This window comes from Aspergillus niger (genome assembly GCF_000002855.4).
Source record: "Aspergillus niger supercontig An01".
In the NCBI taxonomy this organism is placed as follows: Eukaryota; Fungi; Ascomycota; class Eurotiomycetes; order Eurotiales; family Aspergillaceae; genus Aspergillus; species Aspergillus niger.
This window is the reverse complement of record NT_166518.1, coordinates 1,405,023-1,427,261: the sequence shown is the minus strand read 5'-3', so window position 1 is coordinate 1,427,261 and position 22,239 is coordinate 1,405,023. Positions and strand designations below refer to the sequence as shown.

Genomic DNA, 22,239 nt, shown 5'->3' with positions numbered 1-22,239 from the left:
TCATAGCAACGATACTAATCCACTCAGTAGTAAGTCCAAGGTTCGTTTATTCTATGATTAGATCCATAAAATCAGGATAATAGTGAACCGTAGCATCAAAACTTTTATTATTATTTCACACCAGACGCCAGCAGGACCATGCATGTACCCCTCGCATCAATACATATACATCCCTTGAGGATATCAAGTCTAATAGGGCGTAAAACAACAGAAAGAACCAACAAAACGGAAATCCATCACTTGAACAGTTGCCTTGTGTCGAGCGCATCCGGCTTCCTCTCGCCTTCTCCCAATCCCAGGTTCGACCGCTTCGCGAACCGGTCGGTCTGCCCATCTCTGCGCTTGGCGTAGCGAGCCGCCTTGCTCATGCGGACCTCGCGACGGACCTGGTTCGGGCTCACGTACTCCTTGTTCTCATAGATGACAGGGCCGCCAAAGCTGCCCTCCAGGATGACAATAGGCGTAAGAACAAAACGGGGGCCGATCTCGACCAGAGAAACCTCCGGCTGACCGTCCTTGCTCTTGGGAGTGGGCTTGGCATCTGCACCATCCTCAGACTTCTTTCCGGGTTCGGACTCGCGGATCTCGTAGACTCGAATCCAGATCTTGCCATCGACACCGAAGACACCGATGATGCGGTCAATGAATGGCTTCATGCCCTTGACACCACGCTTAGGGACACAGAAGACACCGCGCAGCATCTCTCTGATCAGACCCCGGTATTCGTTGCCGGGTTGGCTCATGAGCGGACCCTGTTCGTCGAAAGAGCGATCGAAAACAACAAGACCACGGCCACCCTTGAGGCAGTTGCCGCTGAATCCAGCATTCAATTCAGCCATTGTGTGCAAGTTGGCGACGTGGAACTTGATCGTCGGGCCATTGGGAGGACGAGCAAGCCAGAGGTACAAGTCCTGACCCTGCTTACGAGCCTCGAGGAAGAAAATCACATTGCAGGAGTGAAGGTCGGCAAGAGAGTTAAGGAGCAGATTGTATCCAGCGGTCTTCTTCTTGGTGTCAAGTTTGCTTTCCTTGTGAGTGTGAGGAAGCAGAGACGCAAGGTCGGCGAGCAGGTGTCGATGGCTGCAGCAAACAGAAAAGATTAGCGTCACATTCGCACATTGTTAATATATCATGTTGGATGGGGGCATCAAGCATACCGGTATGTCACACCTCGAGAGGTTAGCATCAGTACACGAGTCTTGGGCATGAATCCTTGAGCGAGCTGCTTCTTGGCCGATTCGGTCGTAGTTTCTTCATCGCTTTCGCTGTCGGTGGTGTCGTCGGCGTTGTCGAGAAGTTCCTCCATCTCGATATCCTCCTCATCGAACTCCTCCTCCTTGGCGAGCTGACGAGCTGCCTTCTTTGAGATAGTCTTGTAAACGGATGCCATGGTGAATGGGTTGTAGCGATTTGGAGACTCCGATTCTGTTGATCGCCCGCAAATTTAGAAAAAGCTGCGGGCAGAATAATTTTTGGCTGAGACCGCCTTCCCCATGCGTAAGATATTGTCACGTGATATATGTATATTCCTACAGTTGAATCTAGATCCTTATCACGTGTATTCATGACAATATTTTATTAGTACGTAACGAGCATTCAACATCTGAACTATATCATGCGCGCTATGCTCTATGAACAGTTAATCTTGCAGATTAAATGGTCGATCTCAGTTCATCGATAAGCATAGCGGCTGCATTATTAATAAATCTTGCTCTCCTACTCTTGATCCCACCATAATACATTTTCACTACATGATTTATATTCGCTACTACTTAGTACTTTGCATTGAAAGTGGCTCTCTGCAATAATATACAATGACCCTAAGGAAAAGACTCCAAAGCTCTTGCAAGGCCCGAAAATCCTTCCTGGGAGACTTTCATACCAGCAAGTCGATTCGCAAAGCCCAATTTCTGAGATAGGCTCCATTCATTTCTTCGACAGATTAGTGCGTATAGCATGCCGGCTATAAAAGTATCACCTGCGCCGATCGGGCTTGTTCAATGTTAGAGGGGCCGTTCGAATACAGTAATTACCGGATGTGGCACAACCAGAAATCACGAGGAGGGGAAATTGTTGGTGGACTTACTCGATGACTCGAAAGTTTGCTGCAGAGTATGCAGGACTATGAACCAGACTCTGTGTCTTGGTCTCAAAGGCCACTGCACCTCCTTGACCCCAAGTGCAGCACAGCAACGACCTGGTAAAATCAGCACTCATAGATTCAACGTGTAGGATACAGCAAGGACCATACGCTTTTCGTGTTAGTGTGGATTCTTTCTGAACACACTCTTCAGCAGTTTGGTATCCGTTGCCCTGCAAGTCAGTGGTCAGAGAGATACACGATGTAGATTGCCCAAGTAACCCTTACTTGAGCCCAGCTCTTCGAGTAGAACACGATGTCGGCTTCCGCTGCGAGGTTTTGCAGACCCTCACGCCCAGGCTTCTCAACCTCGACGCTGATAGTCGCGGATGGGTACTGTTGACGGAGATATTGGATACATGATAGAGTTATATCAGGTATCCGACCCTGGGGACGAAGTTGTTAGCTCCTGAAGAATGCATCATGAGTGTAAAAAGCATCGTGACAAACCTCAAAGTGGAACCAGGATGGGTTGGTGAGATTGCCTGCAATCTGGGTAAACTCGTCTACCGTGATCTCAGGCAGTTCATTGTAGTTGACAATGGTCCGACTGCCAGACGATTCGCTTTTAATGATGTAGCTTGAGGCGGGCTCATTGAAGGCCTCTCGAAAGATACAATGAGATAGGTTAACGTGCGGTTTGAATGCCGACTGGATCTCCTGGGAAGCAGTAGATGTCTTCGCAGGTAGGACAGCAATAAGGTTCAGGGAGACATTGGCAGTTGACGGACTGTTCGTTGTCAACTGCTTTAGAACTTCCAGAGAGTTTGGGCAATTACCTCCCCGTCGATGGGAGATACTCGAAGCCCGTAGCTTCTCATCTTCTCCTGGGTAGTGGGGGGTTCTAATACAAAGAATGAGTTACTGAAATGGTGGGAACTAGGAGTAGAGGCGCCAACCAACGTTAGGATTGTATCCAGATAGCATGCACCTATTGCGACCAATGACATCTTGTTTACTTGATGATTCCTACAAAGAGGAATGATATACTGAAGCTGAATATCTGCTGCAACTTGTATGCCGAGAGGGGTAATGTGGTGGTGGGATTAGTCAGGACCCACTGTCGACATCATCGCTGAAGTTGGAGATCCACGATCGAGTAAACAGTCGGAGAACACGGTTGAACAGACAACAAGGACACAGGCAGTAGGTTTGAATCTTCCCTGTGAGCATTCACCATGTATAATGAAAATAAATGGAAACAACCGTACTCTGGACGGCTTCTACCATCGAGAGATACTGGTAGTGACTAGTTGTCGCGGAGAGAGCCACGCTGATATGCAATTAACCACGGCATCTTCCGTAAGTAATTGACAGATAAAAATAACATGAGACATCGATACTACCTGCTAATCATTTTGGTGTGATTGGTGTTTCATGGAAAGGTAAAATATCCACTTTTGCTTACAGGCAGAAGGACGTTTTCAGGACATTAGTATGCTTTATTCACTATGGAAATTCTCCTGCAGCTATCTGTGCCTACATCGATTAATCAAACCTAATGTCGGTCCTACTATACGCATCTAAACATGTTATGCATGAAAGTGACAGGAGGCTCAGTGCTTAGAGATGATATTCCCACAACAGCAAGATAGGACCACATACAGGGTACTATGAATTATTTTCTACGCGTTATACTTCTTGGCTGGTGTGTATATTACTATATTGCTAGTATATATTCTGCCAACCGTCTCGATCAAATACAACTAAGATACTAGTAGTATGTAATAAAATTTCACACGATGTACACTCCCAATGGCCTAGTATGTCGAGTTGAACATTTTATTCCTTGAACATGATTTTTTTCTTACTGTACCAATAGTAGCTGGCACTGCAAGCCTAATCCGGAGGGTAAACCTGGACTCAACACCTACGCTGTATTTACAGACCATGGCTAGACTGCCGAGCATACTCTGTTTTACTGCACTAATTGTCTAGATTGCATCTAGAACCAGCCTCTGCTTTGTTTTCTGGTGAGCTGCCCTCAGTATACCAATCCTGCACCAGCAGTCTGATTCACTATCCCGCGTGCACGGGTGAGTAGCACCAATCAGGCCCTGTATTCAAGGATATTAACAGGAACAGGACGCTAGGCATCTACATGGAGGCAATACCTAGCTGCGCATACACTGTTATTGTCGGAAACAAAGTGGAGCCCTCACGGAAAGCATGCATACAGTACCTGGATTCACTCACAAAGGAGATACTGAACGTTATTCCGGAACTGGAAATTAGGCCTATAAGTATCAGGTCCAAATCCATGTTCTTCCATCTCCCATCATTCACCTCCAACATCTTTCTCGTACTGTGAGCACTTCATATTCCATTGTGCTTGCACAGGACACACATACATTGGAGTAGTTGAGGTGATGGAAAGCCGGAGCCCAACTCCTACCAAAACCACCGTCAAGCCCAGTGCTTCTGGTATGTCCCCTCCTGTTATATCCCCTTTTGTATTGTTCTTTCTGACATGAATGCTTCTGGTATACAGGTACTATGAAGCCCGACCTACCCATGGATCATCAAGCCGAGAATGATTTCGCCTCTCCAACGAATCCATCATCGGCTACGTCCACCGCGTCCAACTATAGACGCACCAAGTCCATCATGTCAGTTGATGAGCCGGCTGTAAAGTTCTTGTACACCATTATGAAACAGTTGGATTTGAGAACGGTTTGTGCATGAACAGCTGGAATACAGTGATAGTAGCTGACTACTAAGCAGATCGACTGGGCCTTGGTTGCCTCGCAGCTGAATATCTCCAATGGGCATGCTGCAAGAATGCGGTACTCGCGGCTCAAAGGGCAGCTGGAGAATCAAGGGTCTAGCCAGAAAGTGGCGCGTCCTAAGAGAGCTGAGACCAGAAGGGCAGCCAGAGCAAGTTCCAGTAGGGCAAGGACCACGATAGTGCCGGTGACCTCTTACCCTGACTTTGAACCCCTCGTCCCCATTAAAGAGGAGGTCAAGGAGGAAAGTTACGATGATACGATGGTTCGTATGGCAGATATTCCTCTCGCTCCTCCTCATGCTATGCAGGCGGGTTCGTTCGTCACCCCCATGGGGTATCCGTGGGGATACTACTATCCGCACAGATACAGTATGGATGAATATAACATGTACATGCCGATGGGCTATGCAGGTAGCTATCAGCAGCAGCAGCAGCAGCAGCACGAGCAGCAGTACTTGCCATCGGCTATGGCTTCTGTTGATTGGGAGGCCTTTAAGTTCGAGCCAGAAGACGAGGAGAAGAGATTAGACGAGGTGAAAGATGAACCGGTCGACAAAGGCAAGGGTGTGGATAGGGAAATCAAGGAGGAACTATCGGAGAAGAAGTCGGAGATTACTGTCATTGAGGACTGACGGATACAAGTCAAGATCCTGGCTTCTGCAACTACGATAGACACTGGCAGGTAGAACTCGGTCCTTGTGGGAACCGGAAGCGGGTTTTCTGGAGGGTTGTTGCTGGCTTCGACAACCGGTCACGAGGACCACTGTTCCTTAGCTAGAACTATTCTGGTAGCAGAAATATGACATTGCTTTTGCTTATGAAGTTCTTCTTTAGCTGCGCGGTAGTCTTCTGATCAATGGTGCATAACACTTTATTACTGGCTTCACTTTTCCCTTACGCTATCACAAACAAATCCTACCAGCTATACTGAGAGAGTGGACCAGAAGTTGGTCTCGCCGATTAACCTGAAATAGCAGCGAACTGTTCGGTGAGGACTCTCACATTTTGACGTGTTTATATAGTGGGGACCTGTGGCTCAACGTCTCACTTGTCTCTGTCCTTCACCACCTGAACGTTCCCTTTTCATCTCCTCTCCATCTCACCGATTAGACCGTTCACTCTTACTCACTTCTCATAACCAAGTCATCTGTTCTACAACTTCTCTACACCCTGCCATCTAGACAACTAAATTTTCTAACCTTCGCTATGGATAAGACTACTAAGTCAAAGGCCGCGAAGTCAAATAATACCGGTCTGGAAATCCCTAATGCAGACGCGCATTTCTTCCTTGCCTGTTTGCAATGCATGGGGGACGACAAGCAGGTAATATGACCTCTGGTCGCACATATCGACTCTACTAATATGCCCTTCTTCTCTCCAGATCGATCTTACCAAGGTTGGAGATATGCTGGGTTACAGCAATGTTGCTTCTGTCGGCAACCGTTTCCGTTCCCTCCGCAAGCGCTACGGCATGAACAATCTTGAGGCCAAGTCCGGCTCTGGTATACTCAAGAGCGCAGGTACCAATGGAGACAAGGATAAAGAAGCTACTGGCACTACTGAGGCCGGCGATGGCGTCAATGAGGAATCTGATATCGACGAGCCTTCTCCCGTCAAGCCCAAGGGTAGAAAGGTCGCCACGCGTAAGGGAGCAAAGGCTACTTCGAAGCCCATTCCTGCCACTGGTACGCTCAAATCAGAGGTCAAGGGCCGCAAGCGCGGAGCTAAATCTGCTGTTGCTGTGAAGGAGGAAGAGGAGGACGATGCGGACACTCTCATCGAAGACAATACCCCAGATGCTGGCATGGAAAGTGCTACGGCTTGAACTACAATTCGTGATTCTGCTCAACGCTTGGAAGGATCTTAGAAATCCGAGTCTATACCTAATGCTCGGTAACTTGTCTTGATTTGGTCCACCCTGTCGTGGAAGGTCGTTTCACCGCAAGGAATAAGAGGAGAATTTATCTGGAAGGACTGGAGGTTCACGCATTTTGTATTTTCTATCCACTTTGCAGGGCTTGTGTTGTTAGTTGGGCGGGGAAGTTTACTCCAATGATTTCTGGTTTCTTCTTAACAGATCTTGAACAGCATTGGGATGAGTTGTGCAGTATCAGAGCACTAGATATCTGCTGAATGGGAGAATTAGCCTACTGACTTGTCCACTCCATTGTAGCTGTACAGAAGTGCCAGAGCGTAGTATCACATCACTGTTCTCTAGAGATCGATCCTTCACTTCTTCATCCCCCAATTTGAGATACCCAGACTCATTCACAAGAACCCTAAGCGAAGCCAGCAGTGACTCCACTAACATCCCCTCAGCCCTCAGCCCATCTCAGTGTTACTGCCCTCCCATCTTCTTCTTCTTCTTCTTCTTCTTCTCGCTCTCTTCCGTCTTCCTCCTTTCTTCCAAATCCTTACTCTATCCCTCCCTAATCTCACCCCTCTTTCCATCTTTCACACCTGTTCACCCGATCGGCCTGCCTAATACTCTACCGAGTCCACAATCACAAGAAACGAGAGAGGATTTTCACCTACATCTACTCACACCCACATCCCTTTTACAATCAGACTCAAAAGCTGAAATAAAACCCAGCCCAACATGTCCACCACAACTACCCCGACCAAGCCCACACGCATCACCCCTGACGAGCAGCTTCATTTCCTCCTCAGCTGCATTCGCCACTCCAACAGCGGCAAGGTAAGTCCCCTTCTATCCTATTCTCTCCAAACAAAGAAACTCACCCTAACAACCAAATAGATCGACTTCACCACCGTCGCCAAAGAATGCAGTATCGTCACCAAAGCCGCTGCGTACGTTCACCCCCCACCTTCGATCTTATATATCACCTACTAGTACCCAAGAAGCCACGAACAGTAACTTACACTACTGCGCCAACCCTAACATAATATGGTACTAATCATGCTACCCATAACCAGAGCAAAGCGCTACGAACGCCTCCTGAAGTCCCACGGCATCAACACCTCAGGCAGTGGCTCACTCCCCTCCTCCTCTAACAACACGCCTGCCAAGAAACGACCGGGAACAGCTACTACCACTGCTAGTAGTACTGCCGCCGCAGGGAGCACAACTCCGACCTCGCGAAAGCGCAAGGCCGATGGCATCAGCGATGCATCGAAGAAAGCGAAGGGGTTGAAGAAGATGGCTGTCGCTCGGGCGGAGAGTTTGATGCAGAAGAAGCAGCATGCCGGTGTTGGAATTAAGAAGGAGGAAGGTGTTGATGATGATGAGGAGGAGACTGAGGAGGATGAGGAGATGAGGGCGGCATTGGAGGAAGAGGGGCTTTCTGGTGTTGGTGGGGGGTTGGCTGTGAAGGAGGAGGCTGGGGATGATGAGGAGGGGGTGGAGGTGAATGAGGTTTGAGGTCTTTGCTTTGGATTCCTCTGGATTCCATAGTTGGTGGGCTGGGTTATGCAATTTGCCGTTGGAGGAGGATGAGTTTCTGGTTGACCATAGATGGGGCAGACGGAAGTTTGATGCGTTCTGATTTTTGCTTGCTTGCTTGCGTTCTACTAGGTTGGGCGATAAGGGATGGATATTGTATCATACGATACTCCGACAGGCGACTTTGATGGACTCTGGGATTTGCATAGGGCTTCAGGTACTGCAGATATGAATCAAGCATTTGATGGTATCAATAGACTCTATACTAATTAACAGGCTCTGAAGCAGATCGAACAAGTTCGCTCAAGGGGTATCTGTAAAGAAGACCGAACCGAAACCAACAAACAGCAGGAGAGCGCCATTTGGCTCCAGCCCACAGACAAACAGACAGACAACCAAGAGCAGAAGAAATGAAGTTTTATAAATGTGTCCAGGTGAGACTCGACCATTGATATGAGAATATACTGTATAGGGTATCACAACAAGTCGGGGAGGAGGAGGGGATTTGTTAGGAGATGATTAAGAGTCTGACTCGCTGTGAACGACCAGTGCTCACAGAGCCGCGAATCATCTCTATATGTCTGCCATCACAGACTCTAGGATTTTGCGCTTATATTGCGACAACATTCGCTCCTTTCGCTGCACCTGCGCTCGGAGTTTGAGATATCTTTGTTTCCACGTTGCGTCGGGGGTGGAATCCTCCGCATCCACTTCGAATTCAGCATCTGTCATGCTGTCGGCTTCTGCTATGCTGGCTTCAAGTTCCTCGGTTACCCGGGGCGTAAGGTCGAGCTTGTGGCTGTCCGGAGTGGGAGTGCTAATGCTGAGGTCGCCGTATGTGACTTTGGTCGAAAACCGAAGTCCGTGCTTGTACTCATGAGAAATGGTGTACACATAGTTGGGGCTTCCATCGGTGCTTGGCGTGTCTGAGGTTATGGCAGGCCCTGACTCGACATTTACGGTCATCAGGCTGTCTGTCACTCCTGGATAGCCAAATTGCTGTCCAAGTCCCAGATGTAAGGCGGACATAAGCGCCGCCAAGCCGGCTGGTAGCTTTGCATATGTAGTGGTCAAGCTGGACACTACAGACATTGCAAGAGCCCGGGCCTCTTCAGTGCTGAGGGGAGCAGACCGACCGGTGGTCTTTCCACGAAGAAGTTCGCTTGACAGTACACGTACAACGTCATCGGAAGATATATCCGCATGTGGTACGCTATTGCGGTTTGCGTAAGCAGATGGGTTGGTGACGCCCACATTACTCATGAAGTCGTTTAGAGGAGCAAGGGTGCCATTACGCTGCGTTCCCTGCCCTTCCATCTTTGTTGAGCCAGGAGCATTGTTGATACCATTGACCATCAGGGTAGGAGGGGTTGCCAGACGGACAGGTGTGCCGGGGTGGGGTGGTACCTGGAGCTGTAATTTATCTGGCTTGGGACCGAAATGGAACGGCGTAGGGGACTGCTGGAAAGGAGAATGATTGTAACGACTGGCAGGGTCCTGATCCAGGAGCATAGCAGGGGAAGACCGAAGCCCTGGGCCCGGTAAATGAGATGCATCAGTGCGATTGGGATTGACTGGGAACGAAGAGAAAGGTCCAGAAACAGTCCCTCGATTTGGTGGCCGGCCTCGGGTCTTTCCATTACTGCCAGTGTTGCTCGGCCAGGCAGATGACACTGCTGGGCCATGGCGTCGTTTAGGCCGCGTCTTCTCCCCGGAAGAAGACATTGTGACCGCTGAGCGCGGTTCTGCAGGCTGGATGAAGACATCAGACTCATGCTGGCTTCTAGGTGCTATAGCAGAATGCGGATAACCCCCTGGGGAAGCATCTCGTTCGATAGGTCGCCACCGCAGGTCCGGGTTAGACTGCGACGAAGGTTCAGTCGTCCCTTCCGGTGGGAATGGAGGTGCGCTGCCCATCCACGGATCATGCGACCCCATCTCGTCAGGAAAGGTGCTAAATGGCAGGGCACCTGGTGGGTATGGTCCTGGAGGGCCTGGGAATGGCCCTGGCTGCAGGACGCCCATTGTTGGATCGAGATGGGGCCTTTTCGCCATGGCTAGTCTTTCGTTTTCTTCCTCAGCTCGTTTCCGTCCCCTTTTCGGCCTCCATTGCGGAACCAGAGCCCGTAGCGCAAGATCTTCTTCAAGAGGCACTCCATCGCGGCTGTCGCTGATCACATTAGCAGGCGGAAGATGGGTGTAGTAGGGATGCGGATGACCGAGACAATACTCGAAGAAGGCATCCACATGCATTGCGCGCATCCAGCGCTAGGTATTCGTTAGTCTTCTAGTTAAACATGCAGTCTGGAATGGGATTAGCGACAAACCTTGAGCCGAACAGCATATTGCTGGACCTTTTGGGTACTCTGTTTCTTCTCTAATGAAGGCGGTTCTACCCCCAGCTCGATCGCCAGTTGTATCCATGTCTTTAGCTCTTTGCTGTCTAGCTTCCGAATAAGCTCCCACAGTGCGAATATACTGAAACTCTTGCCATCACTCCGAGGTGGGCAGCGAAAGTTCTTGCGGAGCTCTGAGGTATCCACGGACAGAGGGACGTTTGGATTGCAGTAGAAGACAAACATGATGTAGGCATCATCGATGGAGCTGTCAGTCAAATCGCGAGAAGGCAGGGATCGGGTTTCAGTCTGATCCATCGAGTCCCGTGGAGGCCGGGGACGAATAGAATCATACATCGGAGGTGAGATCGAAGGTCCAGAGTGCGCCACCATTGCAGGTGGTGGTGGAGGTGGAGGTGGAGGCGGCGCTATGGGCCGTGGGCCGGTTGGCGATGCCTGAAGACTGCGCGGGGTAGCTTTGCGCGCCAGAGGAGGGGATTTGGAGGGAGCTATGTGAGTGCGAGCACTGCCTATGGAAGAAGCGCTATGTAAACCAGGCTCCAGAGCCGGAGGATACCTTGCGTACTGTTGGATGACCATGGGCGGAGGCCCTAATTCAGTCCGTTCCGGCGGCACAGGTTGGTTCATCACGTTGGGAAATGACGGTTCCATCTTGATGATTGTTTTGGAACAAGAAACAAGCCAACAGCAAACACTTTGATTATGTGAACAAGAAAAGGGAAAAAGGGAGAGAAAAGTCGCCGGATCGAAAGCGATTCTATATATTCAATAAAGAAACGTTGGTGCAATGATAAACACAGGAAGTAGTAATGATAATGATAATGATAATCAGAATAATAAGGATAGGAGGGAAGGTGGAGGAGTAGTATCATATGGGATTTTAGCTTTTGACTCAATGAGAGAGATGAGATAGGGCAGATCTTCTTTCCAGCACGCGCCGACGTCGTAAGACCCTATCAGATCGCAAACCGCACGGGTAAAATTAGGGACCAGCCCAATGACGAGTAGTGCGCATGGAAATCAATCAATGGTTTAGGGGAGTTCGGGGGAGGGTTTGGCTCGCAAGAGTCAGAACAAGCAAAGATGATACCCGCTCGGGATTGGAAGCATCAATCCACGACGACGGCGACGAAGGTTCGACCGACAGAGCATTGTCGCCAGGCGCCAAATGGAAGGGGGAGGAGAAAAAGAGGAGAAGGTGGCTGGCCGACGGCGGCGCTTTAAAGAAAGCCGGTGATAACTCGATTGGGAGGAGCTGACTTGACTTGTTTCTATTTCGGGACTTCAGGCCTACGCTGCGATGCCTGTTATAGTCTAGTGTTGTGGCCTCAGGGCGGGGGAACTTGATGCCTGGCCCTGTCACGCCCGTCACACTCGTCACATGTCTCCCCCGCTAGTCTACTTCAGGCGTAGTGAATCCCCCGACTCCCCCCTTATCGATAATGCCTCCCGCCTCCCGCCTGTCCGCCTTTCCGCCTTCCCCAACTGGGAAGCTGCGATGGACCTGGAACGCCGACATCATTCTTTCCTTTCCCTACTTACTACTCCTCCGTAACTCGCCTCCTCTTCCTCCTCCTTCTACAACAACCTATCCCTCTTTACAATTTCTTCTTCCTCTTCTCTCTCTCGTTTCCCTTTTTCTTCTGGCTTCCTCACTTCCTCTCCTCTTATTTTAGGTCGAGCTCTTTCCAGATGAAATGCGATCCTCTCCCTTGCATCTCGTCTACCTCACACCACCTGGAGCTTAGTAGCAGCCGCACTAGCAGCAACAGCTCCTGTGCCGTCTGCCACTCCCAGTGCTCTCCCACACCGCCTAGTATTATTACATCAATTCACTCGTGCCGCCATGGCTCCGCGATCGAGATCGTCTCGTCCCATCCGTTCCAGTCGCACTCAAGTCCAATCCTACCATGAAGAAAGCAGCTCCGAAGGTCGTGATGACGAGGATACCCAGTCGGACGAGGAACGAGCGAGGCGCTTGTCGCTTTCATTGCGCCCCCGCAACTCAGCTCGTGTGCCCACATCCTACCGTGAGGAATCCACTGACGATGACTTTGATGCAACGAATGATGAGCCGGAAGCTGTAGTCCCTACGATTGATGCCCCTGAGCATCTTACTTATCCGTATACTGAGACGAACAGTCGTTCTGCGCCATCTCGAGCCCCGCGTAATCGAACCGTGAAAACACGCTCCCAGACAAAGAAAGTGGAAAAGCGGACGGGTCGGAGACGAATCGAGCTGGGCCGACCGCTCAAAAAACGTAGAAAGGTTGAGGAGGATAGTACGCCGATTGTTACTTCGGGGGTTATTCCACCATGGCAAACTCTCCCATACCACATCCTCTTTGACATATTTTCCTGCGCATCGAGCCCACTAATGGATGAAAAGACCGCGAACAGGCATAGCTCTGTCCAATGGCTCGTGAATATTGCTTTGATGTGTCATGCGTTTCATGAACCTGCGCTGGCGGCGCTCTATCATAGCCCTCCTCTTTTGCCAGCAGCCAAGGCCCATGGCTTGCTACAGCTGTTGGCTAAGCCCCAGGACTCTCTTTCCACTAACTACGTTAGCAAGGTCAAAGAACTGCACGTTGACGTCGAGAGTCTTCTATTCTACAAAAGCGGACCGACCCTGGGCTATTTTGAGTTGTCAAGGCTAATTGAACGAACCCCTCAGGTCAAAACGCTGCGTCTCTATCATAAAGAAGATTACTTCCTGGGCGGCTCCCCCTGGCTGAACCCACGGTCAAGATGGACATACCCGGACTCTCTCTTTACATCATTAGTCTCCAGTTCAATACAACTGCGGTGTTGGGAGTGGAACAGTCGCTTCATGGAGACCAGACAGTTGCTGCCCATCATGCTAGAGAAACACTTGCAGCCCGCATTCCATAGACTCCAGGAGCTTCGATTGTTGCACATAACGTCGGAGGATGCGGATGGTGATGAGCTGGGCTCCGATGAAAACGAAGTGGTTCTTGCGACAACCCTACGAGAACTCCCAGAGCTGCGTCGCTTAGACTTTGTGCAATGTTCCATTGTAAACGAGTACCTCTTACCCAACTTACCGATGGGACTTACTTCGCTCACCATTAACAACTGCGACGCGGTCACTGCGATGAATCTTGGCCCATTTCTCTTCTCACATGGTCATGATCTTCAGATTTTAGATTTGAGACATAACCGCCATCTAAGCTTAGCCTTCGCTGTGAATCTCGCAGAGTCCTGCAAAAATCTCGAGAAGTTCCGCATGGATATATCCATGTATGATGCCTCGAGTTATCATGACGTCGAACCCCACTTTCATACTCTTCTAGACCTGTCAACCGGTGTTCCAACCTGGCCGTCCACGCTGCAAGACATTGAGCTGATTCAGTTGCGCAAATGGGACGATACGACAGCCGAAGTCTTCTTTGGGACGCTCATCGATGCGGCATCTGAACTGCGAAATTTGCGACGACTTGTAATCAGTGCAATCCTAAAGATCGGCTGGCGGGATCGTGCGTCCTTTCGCGAGAAATGGATCGGAAAGCTCGAGAAGACTTTCCTGCGCCGAAGCCCACCCCCGGACCCAAGTCTGCGTTCCATTCCTCGCGCCGTACCACAGTCAGACGTAACCCATCAGAGTCGTGATACACATGCAGAGGAGACCCATACACATTCTGATACCCAGCATAGCGGACTTTCAACACCATCCAAACGCAAGAGCGCGCGTCTTGCTCTGAGGAAATTCTCCGAGACCGGTGATGATGAAACCGAAAAGGCAGAGAGGCAAGAATCCCGGGAGATCAGCGACATACCATCGACTATGATCCAAGGCATGTGCGATGTGGTGATGGTCCGCATTGACAATCAGCGTCCATCCGAGACACAATACAATGAGGGGGATTTTCTCGACGATGAGCTCAGTGGCGATGAGGACTGGAATGGGAATGACCTGGAAGTCAATGATGGGAGACATGCGTGGTAGCCTTAACTTTTTTGACCCGCTGGCGTGTGTTTGTGCTTCATCTAGTTTGTCCCTTTTGATCTTACATGATACACACTGGGTAATCTGGTCAAGGTGTTCGGGATCGATAAAAGGTTGATTTTCGGGAATGGGGAGTTTATTCTATAGCGTGGACATAGGGACTGTGAGTTGGCTGTTTCGCAATTTTAAAAATACCATCTCTATTTTGTATCTTATGCTGGCAATCTTGACAACATTAGACGAAGTTCAACCGAAGCGGTAGAATTAAGGAGATTAATCTGGGATAGGAGCATGCTACTTGTTCAAACGAAATGGTATTTCATATAGTTCCACATAAACTTATCAAGACATGGTTACTTGTCTGTCATGATACACTCGATAATACACCCCGCCCTTACAACAGCGACTCCTCCTGGTACTCCAGGGTACCATTGTTGTTGGTGACGTGCTCGCCCAGGTTAACATCAGCATCAAAGAGTTCGCCCTCGGAGTTTTGGAGTCTGGCTCTAAGAACGGGGACGTTGTCCTCTCCCTCAATGGCGAAGCTGATGTCCTCGGCGCTGCCGGCGAAGTCGTTGCCGCCCCACAGGAAGCGACCTGTTAGGTGTAGATGGTTAGCTTGGCCATAATCTAAGTAGAAGATGGCTACGCTCTGGTAGCTTGCTAACGGATCACATACCCTCTTCGTTTCCGATGCACGAGTTAAGATCGAGGGTAGATTCGACCATCTCTCCCTCCTCGTTGGCGACGTTGGCGACCAGGATGTGGCCGTCGTCAACGCGGATGTCTGAGGCGGTACGGAAGAAGCTCATTGTGATGGAGTTGTGAAAGAGGTTATGAGGGAATGGAGGAAAAGTGGTTGTATAATGAGATTGATTGCTTTGTGGTTGTGGTTGGGTTTGTTGATGGAGGGCAAGAGGGGATGAAGGGGGGGTTTATATACCTCGTTATGCCTCAGTGGAGTCGGCTCTTCGCAGTCACCAAGAGATCCTGAGCATGGATATCATACACTTGGCCTCAGGTCATTTGCCAGTGGCTTGAGCATTCATTGATTGATTGTCGACAACCTGGTAAGAGTAGGTAGGCTATTTTCGTGGGGGCTTCTTGGGATAGGGGAATGCAATGCAACAACCCCGGTATGGAGTGAAGCACCATGAACGGTGATTTGACGGTTCACCGTTTCTAGCCCCAGACAGGCGCCTGAATTCCCACTATTGTGGCTGATTGCTCCATAGGAATTGACAATTATTGTTTCATGGTGGTCTCTGGGGCCAGTGATCCCCCCACTCCGCGTGCTCAATGAGGCTTCTTGGCAGACAGGTCAGCGGTGGACCCTGAAAGGGTCCCTCCCCCTTCATCTCAGCCACAGGCAGGGCTCCATCTCCATGGTCAGTCGTCCGTTTCCCTATCGTCCTAGGCAGCAGTCTTGGTATTGGCGCTTGGTGCATGTCATGGCCCGCTGTGCGTTGAATCTGGAATGGCGACATGCTTGTCATCGATGAGCATTTGCGGCTGCTGTTGGATCCGGCTGGTCGCAGATGCATCCATGGGCTTCTGTTGGGCTGACAGTCACTGGGCGCAACGACGCCCCACGGGATAATCCCTTGGCGAGTGAGACAGAGCCGAGATAATGACATAAGGCTGATTGACAACATTCCCGTTTTCTAGGCTGAGCGATTCCGGGCGGAGTGGCTGTGTTTCGAATCTCTTGTCTTGCTGGCCAAGAAGTTAGAAATGCCCCTGACAGGGCTGAGTGCCTTAGGCAGAATAATTCCGGGAAAAGAGTGTACGGGAGACCGTTGGCTGGCAACGCTCTACCATCAGCAGATCGAAACCTGTGGTGTGGCTTATCCCAGGAAAACCCCGCTATGGAGACTGTTTGACCTGGCGAATCCTCTTGGCGCGGTGTTTATGGGGCGAAATGTCTTTCACCGTAGCCCCGGCGGAAGAACACATTACCCCTCTTGCGTGGCCTTATTGTTTGCTTGGCCTTCCCTTGCATCGGAATGCCCACTTTGCTTTGCGCAAGGTAGCACTGGATTCGATCTTGATCTGTATCATAGGCCATGAATCTCGCAAGCGACCAGGCCAAAACCAGAGGTTTCGGTGTCTGTTGGCTTACATTTGTCCCGCTGGCAGCTTAACTAGCTTATAGCTCAGCGGCATATCTGACTGCGAGCTAACGCATCTGGACCGAGTGAGAGATGAATAATGGCCGTTGTCGATGTGTCCTCTTCTGTGCGGCTTTTGTTTTCAGACCAGAGACTCCCCAATCGCATTCGGGTTCTGTCCTCCCCGGTCGCTTCTTCCAAACATCGCACAGCCATCAATGGGATGACTCGGAACAGACAATGAATGGATGGGCTGGATGCTACTCCGTACTTGACATGGCTTTCATTACAAGGGCTGCTACCAAGGTTCTTACCTTCCATTTGTGATGAGTATTATCTTGTCTTCAAGCATAACCTACACGGGAGTTAATTATTTACCACCTATATTTCCGAGCTTCTGGTGAATACGAGTGACAGAGCCATCACAATCACGATAGAACCCGTTAACAACTTGAGATCTTGAAGCACCCGAGTTTGAAGATCTAACATACAGTAGGGAGGGCTGAAGGAGATGTTCTATAAGCTGTCATATCGTCCAACTCTGCTAATGGATATAACTCTCCATCCTAAGAAGCAAGCAACCTCTCTTGCTTTATCAGTGCCGCCAGTAAGCTGATGTAACCTGCGGCATAGTAAGAACAAGAACAAGGTTCGGGCCAACGAGCGGGCCCGCCCTTCCGCACCCTCAACCACGGTTCTTCCATTCCTGTCAGCCACCTAAGTATATTCCTACCATATTAGCAAGTTACCTGATATCCTCAATGGCAAGCTACTTTGAATGCTTGCGACTGCATCTATTGTGAAAGACCAATAACGGTATAGCAGCGTCGGACTTACTACTACCAGCCGAGACGCGGATATCCATATGCAGGAAGCCGAAGTGTTGCATGTCAGGCTCCGTTTGGTTTCTTGTCTCCCCATTGTCAAGCACAGCATCATGCAGCTAGTTTGTTTGCTACATCCCTGTTCTTATCCTGCCATGGCAACTTCATGTCTGTCCATGAAGCGGGGACAATCAGGCCTGTTGGCATTTGTCAACGTCAGCGGCTGCATCCCCTCCGGGTAACCTTCTCCAAGCCATCTTGCCAGGGTTGAGGTGGGAAATGTGACAGAATGTACGGAGTAGTGGAGCATATATTGCACAGCTAATATTATGGGCGTTGTGCGTGGACACAAGGGCTAATCCGAGTACTCCCAAGTATCTCATGGAAATGGAGTGGTAACTTACTGTTCATCCCCCTGACATGATTGGCCGTTTCGCTTCGCATAGACTCTACGTAGTTCTTCAATTGGACATCCAGGAGTATTAAGCGCGTAATACATTTCCATTTCATGTTCAATAAGGTCCATCATTATGGAAGGACTCAGTTCGAGGGGACACTATTTCTTTGTTCCCGAGTGACACACAAATGGTATAGGAATTGTTGTCTTGTCCTCGAGAAATCGCACGGTAGCAACCTCATTCGTGACACACTCTTCCAGAAAAAGAGGCAGCGCCGGGCTGCGATAGGCGAATGATGGTAGCTACATGTTCATCCTCTATTCGCAGCGATATGTTATAAGAGCTTTTCTCGAGTATGCTTAAATTAGTACCCTTACCTCAATTCTGATCAAGCATGAAATATCCGATCGGTCTTAAGATGTCATGATTGAGGAATTGGAGCAGCCAATTGTCTGATACTTCCTCGGCTTGTTCCCAGGCCACATCGTCGAGAAACATTCGGGACCGCATATTTGGATCATTAGGCAATTGTGATCGTGAGGAAGAGTTCGAAATGGATAATTACAAGTATGCTCAAGTTTCTTGCAGCATTGGCGTCCATGAAGTATTTCAGGGGGTGGAGCGGAGGAGAAGAAAGTAAACAAAGATGCGGGTGAGGCTTCCCACTGCAAACAGGATCGATCATATGCACAGTGCCGTTGCGGGATCCCTTAATGAACAGCACCATCATGTCTGAACAGCAACTCTCAATAGTACGCAGACACTGGAAGAAGCATACGCCAATAATTTTTTGACACTAATTGGTTTACTTCGCCGTTGCTTTGACAGAAATACCAGTCAGACGTTGGTAAGACAGGATCTGGAACAGCTCATCATTGCTAGAAATAACCATCCCCGTCATCATGAATATCGGGCGCAGCTTCCTAGCTATCATCCCACGAAAGCCTCAGTACCTCTGATAACCGCCGTTGTTTGTCTCATGTCGTCCCCCCTTCCCTCTTCTCGAGGAAGATATACTGTCTCTGCTGCAAAAAATAGTAAGGTACTTTTGTGTGGACATCCACTGAGCCTTGTTGCATTGCATACCGGACCAGACCTTCCACGGTGATTTAGTCAATTGCCTCATCGACGCTCATCTCCGTCCTCAGGCCTATCAGATACAAGTTCGATTATAACATTATCGGATGTCGGATACTTGTGGCAAGGATACAACCTCGGCATTGCCAAGATACAGATAGAGGCCATAAAGCATCTCATATAGTTATAGCAAGGGCAGACGATAGGAACAAATGGGAAGGAAATCATATTATGAATGTATCAAGATGTACGAGCTGGCGCACAATCTTCGCCTCTTGATCTCATGTACGGCATCTAGTATGATTAACAAGCCGCTTTCTACTGAAGAGACTTTATGACCATTTACTGGGAATCTAGTACTCTGGTCCTTGACGGGTTATCTGGGTACTTCCAACCAAGCAAGAAAGGAAGTGCCGGCTGCATGCACGGGCCATACCGGGTGCTAGAAAAGCTTTCGCACCGCACTTTAAACTCGAGATTGTATTTATATCGTACTATTCGATGATTGAGGAGAACAATAGGCGTCCCAGGTACTTGTGACACACCTGATTATGCGGCTAAAAAGCCGGCAGGTTTCTAGGTAACTGTAATGACCAGTAAGAGACAACGTCGCGGGATGTTCTGGTACTTTTATAATGCGATCTTTATACAGGGGAAACTGCGCACGAGTAACTTTATGAACAAGAGATTCCAGGAGCACTCTGTAGTCTGTACACGCTTACACGTTGTCGATTGACGGACATTAAGTGGGGGTTGACCCATGAGCTAAGCGAAAGAGAGATCCTTTGCATCGTTGTTCATGCATCGCCGAGGACTTCCGGAAGTACAGAGAATTTCCCTGAATCGCGTGCATCTGGGCTTACACCAGTAAACTGCGAAAAGTCCTTTGATCAGCCCACATTTCAGTCCCCACCCACGCGTGGATTCGATAGACGTCAAAACGTGCGAAGGCTCGAAACTCTGTCTTTCGTTCTATCCGCAGCTTAATCTGCATTCGATGCCCGCTAACAAAATACGAGTGGCGAAGAACGATCAGCTTTGCTAGGGAGAAAATAGTCTTGAGCTACTATAGTGACGACTCCTTCCAAGGGGGAAAACTGGGAGAAGGCAGCCCAATACCTTAAAGTGGTAGTCTAATCTAATAGTACCACCTCAGCTAGTTGCAGCTCGCCACGAATCGGGAAGCGGGAAACCCCCCTCTCTTTTAAAAGGAACAAATCTGACAGCGAAGGAATCAGAAAGTCGGCCCCGATCGAACGTCATCCATCTCTCTCGATACACACGACCTTTTCGCTTGGGTTTGCCCCATTTTAACCTTAGAGGATATCCTTTTCCCCAGCTGTTTGATCTTCAACTTCGCTACGAGCTTCCCGAAAATTCGACCCCATGGCGGAATCCTTTTCCACCCCCGATTCTCAAGGGGCTGCCGCTAATGAACCCCCACAGCCCACCTCATCTTTGGCTTCGGCTCCACAAAATGTATCCCAGGGCGCTGCGCCCGTCGCGGGGCCTCATGATGGTGAATCTTCGGACTCAGTACGCTGCTTACCACTGGTTGCCGACCTTCGCCTTCTCCAAGCGTCGGCTGACTTTGTCTCACCAGGACGAGGCAGAGCCTGAAGAAGAATTCTCGGACTACGCAGAGGATTTGTAAGTTTATCAATCGCCCTCGCAATCAATCCCTCATGCTTACAGCGCTTAGCGCGAGCGATACAACATCCTTGAACTCTGAAATCACTTCATACCGATTTGAGAATGGACGACGTTACCACGCCTACAAAGAAGGGGCTTATTGGTATGACTATATCATCTAGTGGCTTCGGTGTGCGCATTACCCTAATCAAGTTGCAGGGGACCTAATGACGAAACGCAAAATGAGCAACTAGATATTGCGTATGCTCCCTGGAATCGCTCTTGATGCGCAGGCTAATGCTGGTGTCAGTCATCATATGTTTACTTTGCTTCTCGATGGTAAACTACTACTCGCGCCGATCAGCGACAATATACAGGTATGTATACTGTAACACAACTACAACATTTACAATCGTGGCCAACGCTGAGGTCCCAACTTGACAGAGAGCGCTGGATGTCGGCACTGGCACTGGGATCTGGGCCATGTGAGTAAGAAGCAAGTGTAAGATGGGCACATTTCAGCAATCTGACTTCTTATGAACAGCGACTTCGCAGACGAGTATCCTTCAGCACAAGTCATTGGGACCGATCTGTCACCCATACAGCCTGGTTTTGTCCCACCTAACCTACAGTTTGAGATCGACGACGCGACGGAAGACTGGGTCTATCCGGAGAACCATTTCGATCTGATCCACGTTCGTGCACTGTATGGCGCGATCGCGGACTGGCCCGCATTCTATCAGAACGTTCTCAGGTGAGTCCCTCAATGAGATTCTTTGTTGCACGTTCCGGCCCTAATCCCTTTTCTAGTCGCTTGCGGCCTGGGGGCTGGTTTGATCAACTCGAGATGTCTATACAATTCCGATCGGATGATGGAACGGTGACAGACGATCATGTTCTGGCAATCTGGTCGAAGACCTTCATTGAGGCGGGCGAGAAGTTTGGCAAAACCTTCCGCATAGCTGATCTTGCTAAGGGCTATATGCAGCAGGCTGGATTCCACAACGTGACGGAACACCGAATGAAGTTGCCTGTCGGCCAGTGGAGTCGAGACAAGAAGCTGAAGAAACTAGGCATGTGGAACCTGGTTCATTGCGAGCAGGGTATTGAGGGATGGGCCATGGCGCTGCTGACCCGAGTCATGGGGGTAAGTCCACCTTTTCTCCATTTGCAATTCGATGGTATAGGACATAAGCATGCTTTCTTCTTTGGGTGTGTGTGTGTGTCTGAGAGCGTTATACCTCGTATCTGCGTTGCGCACCACCCACTCTTGGCAGCAGCCAGTCGGACACGGGCTGACAGGACAATCCTTACTGAATTTAGTGGAGCTATGCCGAAGTGCAGGTCTTCCTCGCCCAGATGCGAAAAGGCCTCCGTGATCCGAACACTCACGCATACTTCAACGTGTAAGACACTGTCGTGTTTAACGTTCTAGACTGGACGAGCACGAAGCTAACTTAGGATTGTTCCCATCTGGGTTATAACAGGGTCGGGGTATATGGACAAAAGCCTACAAGTGCCTATTAGAGTTTGGGGACGAAGTGCACTGCGGCACGGCTGACGGAATAAGAACCGACAAAATGCATTGCGCAGCCGACT

General features: G+C 49.6%; 13 protein-coding genes across 13 annotated transcripts; 7 read left to right on the top strand and 6 right to left on the bottom strand.

The window, feature by feature from the left end:
• Positions 1 to 236: 236 nt before the first annotated feature.
• Positions 237 to 1,390, bottom strand: An01g06040 (uncharacterized protein; the record flags this gene model as incomplete). Its single annotated transcript, XM_001388991.3, has 2 exons — positions 237 to 1,080; positions 1,158 to 1,390. The coding sequence occupies 2 exons, from the start codon at positions 1,388 to 1,390 to the stop codon at positions 237 to 239; spliced, it is 1,077 nt and encodes a 358-aa protein (XP_001389028.1).
• A 262-nt stretch (positions 1,391 to 1,652) lies between these two features.
• Positions 1,653 to 3,090, bottom strand: An01g06030 (uncharacterized protein; the record flags this gene model as incomplete). The annotated part of the gene is made up of 8 exons (XM_059748501.1): positions 1,653 to 1,747; positions 1,883 to 1,992; positions 2,087 to 2,197; positions 2,252 to 2,313; positions 2,369 to 2,527; positions 2,591 to 2,800; positions 2,834 to 2,984; positions 3,044 to 3,090. The coding sequence occupies 8 exons, from the start codon at positions 3,088 to 3,090 to the stop codon at positions 1,653 to 1,655; spliced, it is 945 nt and encodes a 314-aa protein (XP_059599678.1).
• A 1,419-nt stretch (positions 3,091 to 4,509) lies between these two features.
• On the top strand, positions 4,510 to 5,500 carry An01g06020 (uncharacterized protein; the record flags this gene model as incomplete). The annotated part of the gene is made up of 3 exons (XM_001388989.1): positions 4,510 to 4,564; positions 4,632 to 4,813; positions 4,865 to 5,500. 3 exons carry the CDS (start codon positions 4,510 to 4,512, stop codon positions 5,498 to 5,500), a joined length of 873 nt encoding a protein of 290 aa, XP_001389026.1.
• A 574-nt stretch (positions 5,501 to 6,074) lies between these two features.
• Positions 6,075 to 6,693, top strand: An01g06010 (uncharacterized protein; the record flags this gene model as incomplete). Its single annotated transcript, XM_001388988.1, has 2 exons — positions 6,075 to 6,191; positions 6,250 to 6,693. The coding sequence occupies 2 exons, from the start codon at positions 6,075 to 6,077 to the stop codon at positions 6,691 to 6,693; spliced, it is 561 nt and encodes a 186-aa protein (XP_001389025.1).
• A 774-nt stretch (positions 6,694 to 7,467) lies between these two features.
• Positions 7,468 to 8,685, top strand: An01g06000 (uncharacterized protein; the record flags this gene model as incomplete). Its single annotated transcript, XM_001388987.3, has 4 exons — positions 7,468 to 7,566; positions 7,627 to 7,679; positions 7,806 to 8,244; positions 8,548 to 8,685. 4 exons carry the CDS (start codon positions 7,468 to 7,470, stop codon positions 8,683 to 8,685), a joined length of 729 nt encoding a protein of 242 aa, XP_001389024.3.
• A 159-nt stretch (positions 8,686 to 8,844) lies between these two features.
• An01g05990 (uncharacterized protein) lies at positions 8,845 to 11,279 on the bottom strand (the record flags this gene model as incomplete). The annotated part of the gene is made up of 2 exons (XM_001388986.3): positions 8,845 to 10,539; positions 10,599 to 11,279. 2 exons carry the CDS (start codon positions 11,277 to 11,279, stop codon positions 8,845 to 8,847), a joined length of 2,376 nt encoding a protein of 791 aa, XP_001389023.1.
• A 136-nt stretch (positions 11,280 to 11,415) lies between these two features.
• On the top strand, positions 11,416 to 12,183 carry An01g05980 (hypothetical protein; the record flags this gene model as incomplete). Its single annotated transcript, XM_059748473.1, has 4 exons — positions 11,416 to 11,482; positions 11,560 to 11,604; positions 11,697 to 11,826; positions 11,961 to 12,183. 4 exons carry the CDS (start codon positions 11,416 to 11,418, stop codon positions 12,181 to 12,183), a joined length of 465 nt encoding a protein of 154 aa, XP_059599677.1.
• A 291-nt stretch (positions 12,184 to 12,474) lies between these two features.
• On the top strand, positions 12,475 to 14,598 carry An01g05970 (uncharacterized protein; the record flags this gene model as incomplete). Its single annotated transcript, XM_059748465.1, has 1 exon — positions 12,475 to 14,598. The coding sequence occupies one exon, from the start codon at positions 12,475 to 12,477 to the stop codon at positions 14,596 to 14,598; it is 2,124 nt and encodes a 707-aa protein (XP_059599676.1).
• Positions 14,599 to 14,992: 394 nt separating this feature from the next.
• An01g05960 (uncharacterized protein) lies at positions 14,993 to 15,410 on the bottom strand (the record flags this gene model as incomplete). The annotated part of the gene is made up of 2 exons (XM_001388983.3): positions 14,993 to 15,195; positions 15,278 to 15,410. 2 exons carry the CDS (start codon positions 15,408 to 15,410, stop codon positions 14,993 to 14,995), a joined length of 336 nt encoding a protein of 111 aa, XP_001389020.1.
• A 441-nt stretch (positions 15,411 to 15,851) lies between these two features.
• Positions 15,852 to 16,253, bottom strand: An01g05955 (hypothetical protein; the record flags this gene model as incomplete). Its single annotated transcript, XM_059748449.1, has 1 exon — positions 15,852 to 16,253. One exon carries the CDS (start codon positions 16,251 to 16,253, stop codon positions 15,852 to 15,854), a length of 402 nt encoding a protein of 133 aa, XP_059599675.1.
• Positions 16,254 to 17,079: 826 nt separating this feature from the next.
• Positions 17,080 to 18,062, bottom strand: An01g05940 (hypothetical protein; the record flags this gene model as incomplete). Its single annotated transcript, XM_059748443.1, has 3 exons — positions 17,080 to 17,225; positions 17,547 to 17,617; positions 17,938 to 18,062. 3 exons carry the CDS (start codon positions 18,060 to 18,062, stop codon positions 17,080 to 17,082), a joined length of 342 nt encoding a protein of 113 aa, XP_059599674.1.
• A 422-nt stretch (positions 18,063 to 18,484) lies between these two features.
• On the top strand, positions 18,485 to 19,039 carry An01g05930 (hypothetical protein; the record flags this gene model as incomplete). Its single annotated transcript, XM_059748438.1, has 2 exons — positions 18,485 to 18,547; positions 18,788 to 19,039. The coding sequence occupies 2 exons, from the start codon at positions 18,485 to 18,487 to the stop codon at positions 19,037 to 19,039; spliced, it is 315 nt and encodes a 104-aa protein (XP_059599673.1).
• Positions 19,040 to 20,394: 1,355 nt separating this feature from the next.
• On the top strand, positions 20,395 to 22,124 carry An01g05920 (uncharacterized protein; the record flags this gene model as incomplete). The annotated part of the gene is made up of 10 exons (XM_059748434.1): positions 20,395 to 20,544; positions 20,612 to 20,658; positions 20,711 to 20,803; positions 20,860 to 20,901; positions 20,951 to 21,017; positions 21,085 to 21,125; positions 21,185 to 21,394; positions 21,451 to 21,787; positions 21,985 to 22,046; positions 22,076 to 22,124. 10 exons carry the CDS (start codon positions 20,395 to 20,397, stop codon positions 22,122 to 22,124), a joined length of 1,098 nt encoding a protein of 365 aa, XP_059599672.1.
• Between the last annotated feature and the right edge of the window lie 115 nt (positions 22,125 to 22,239).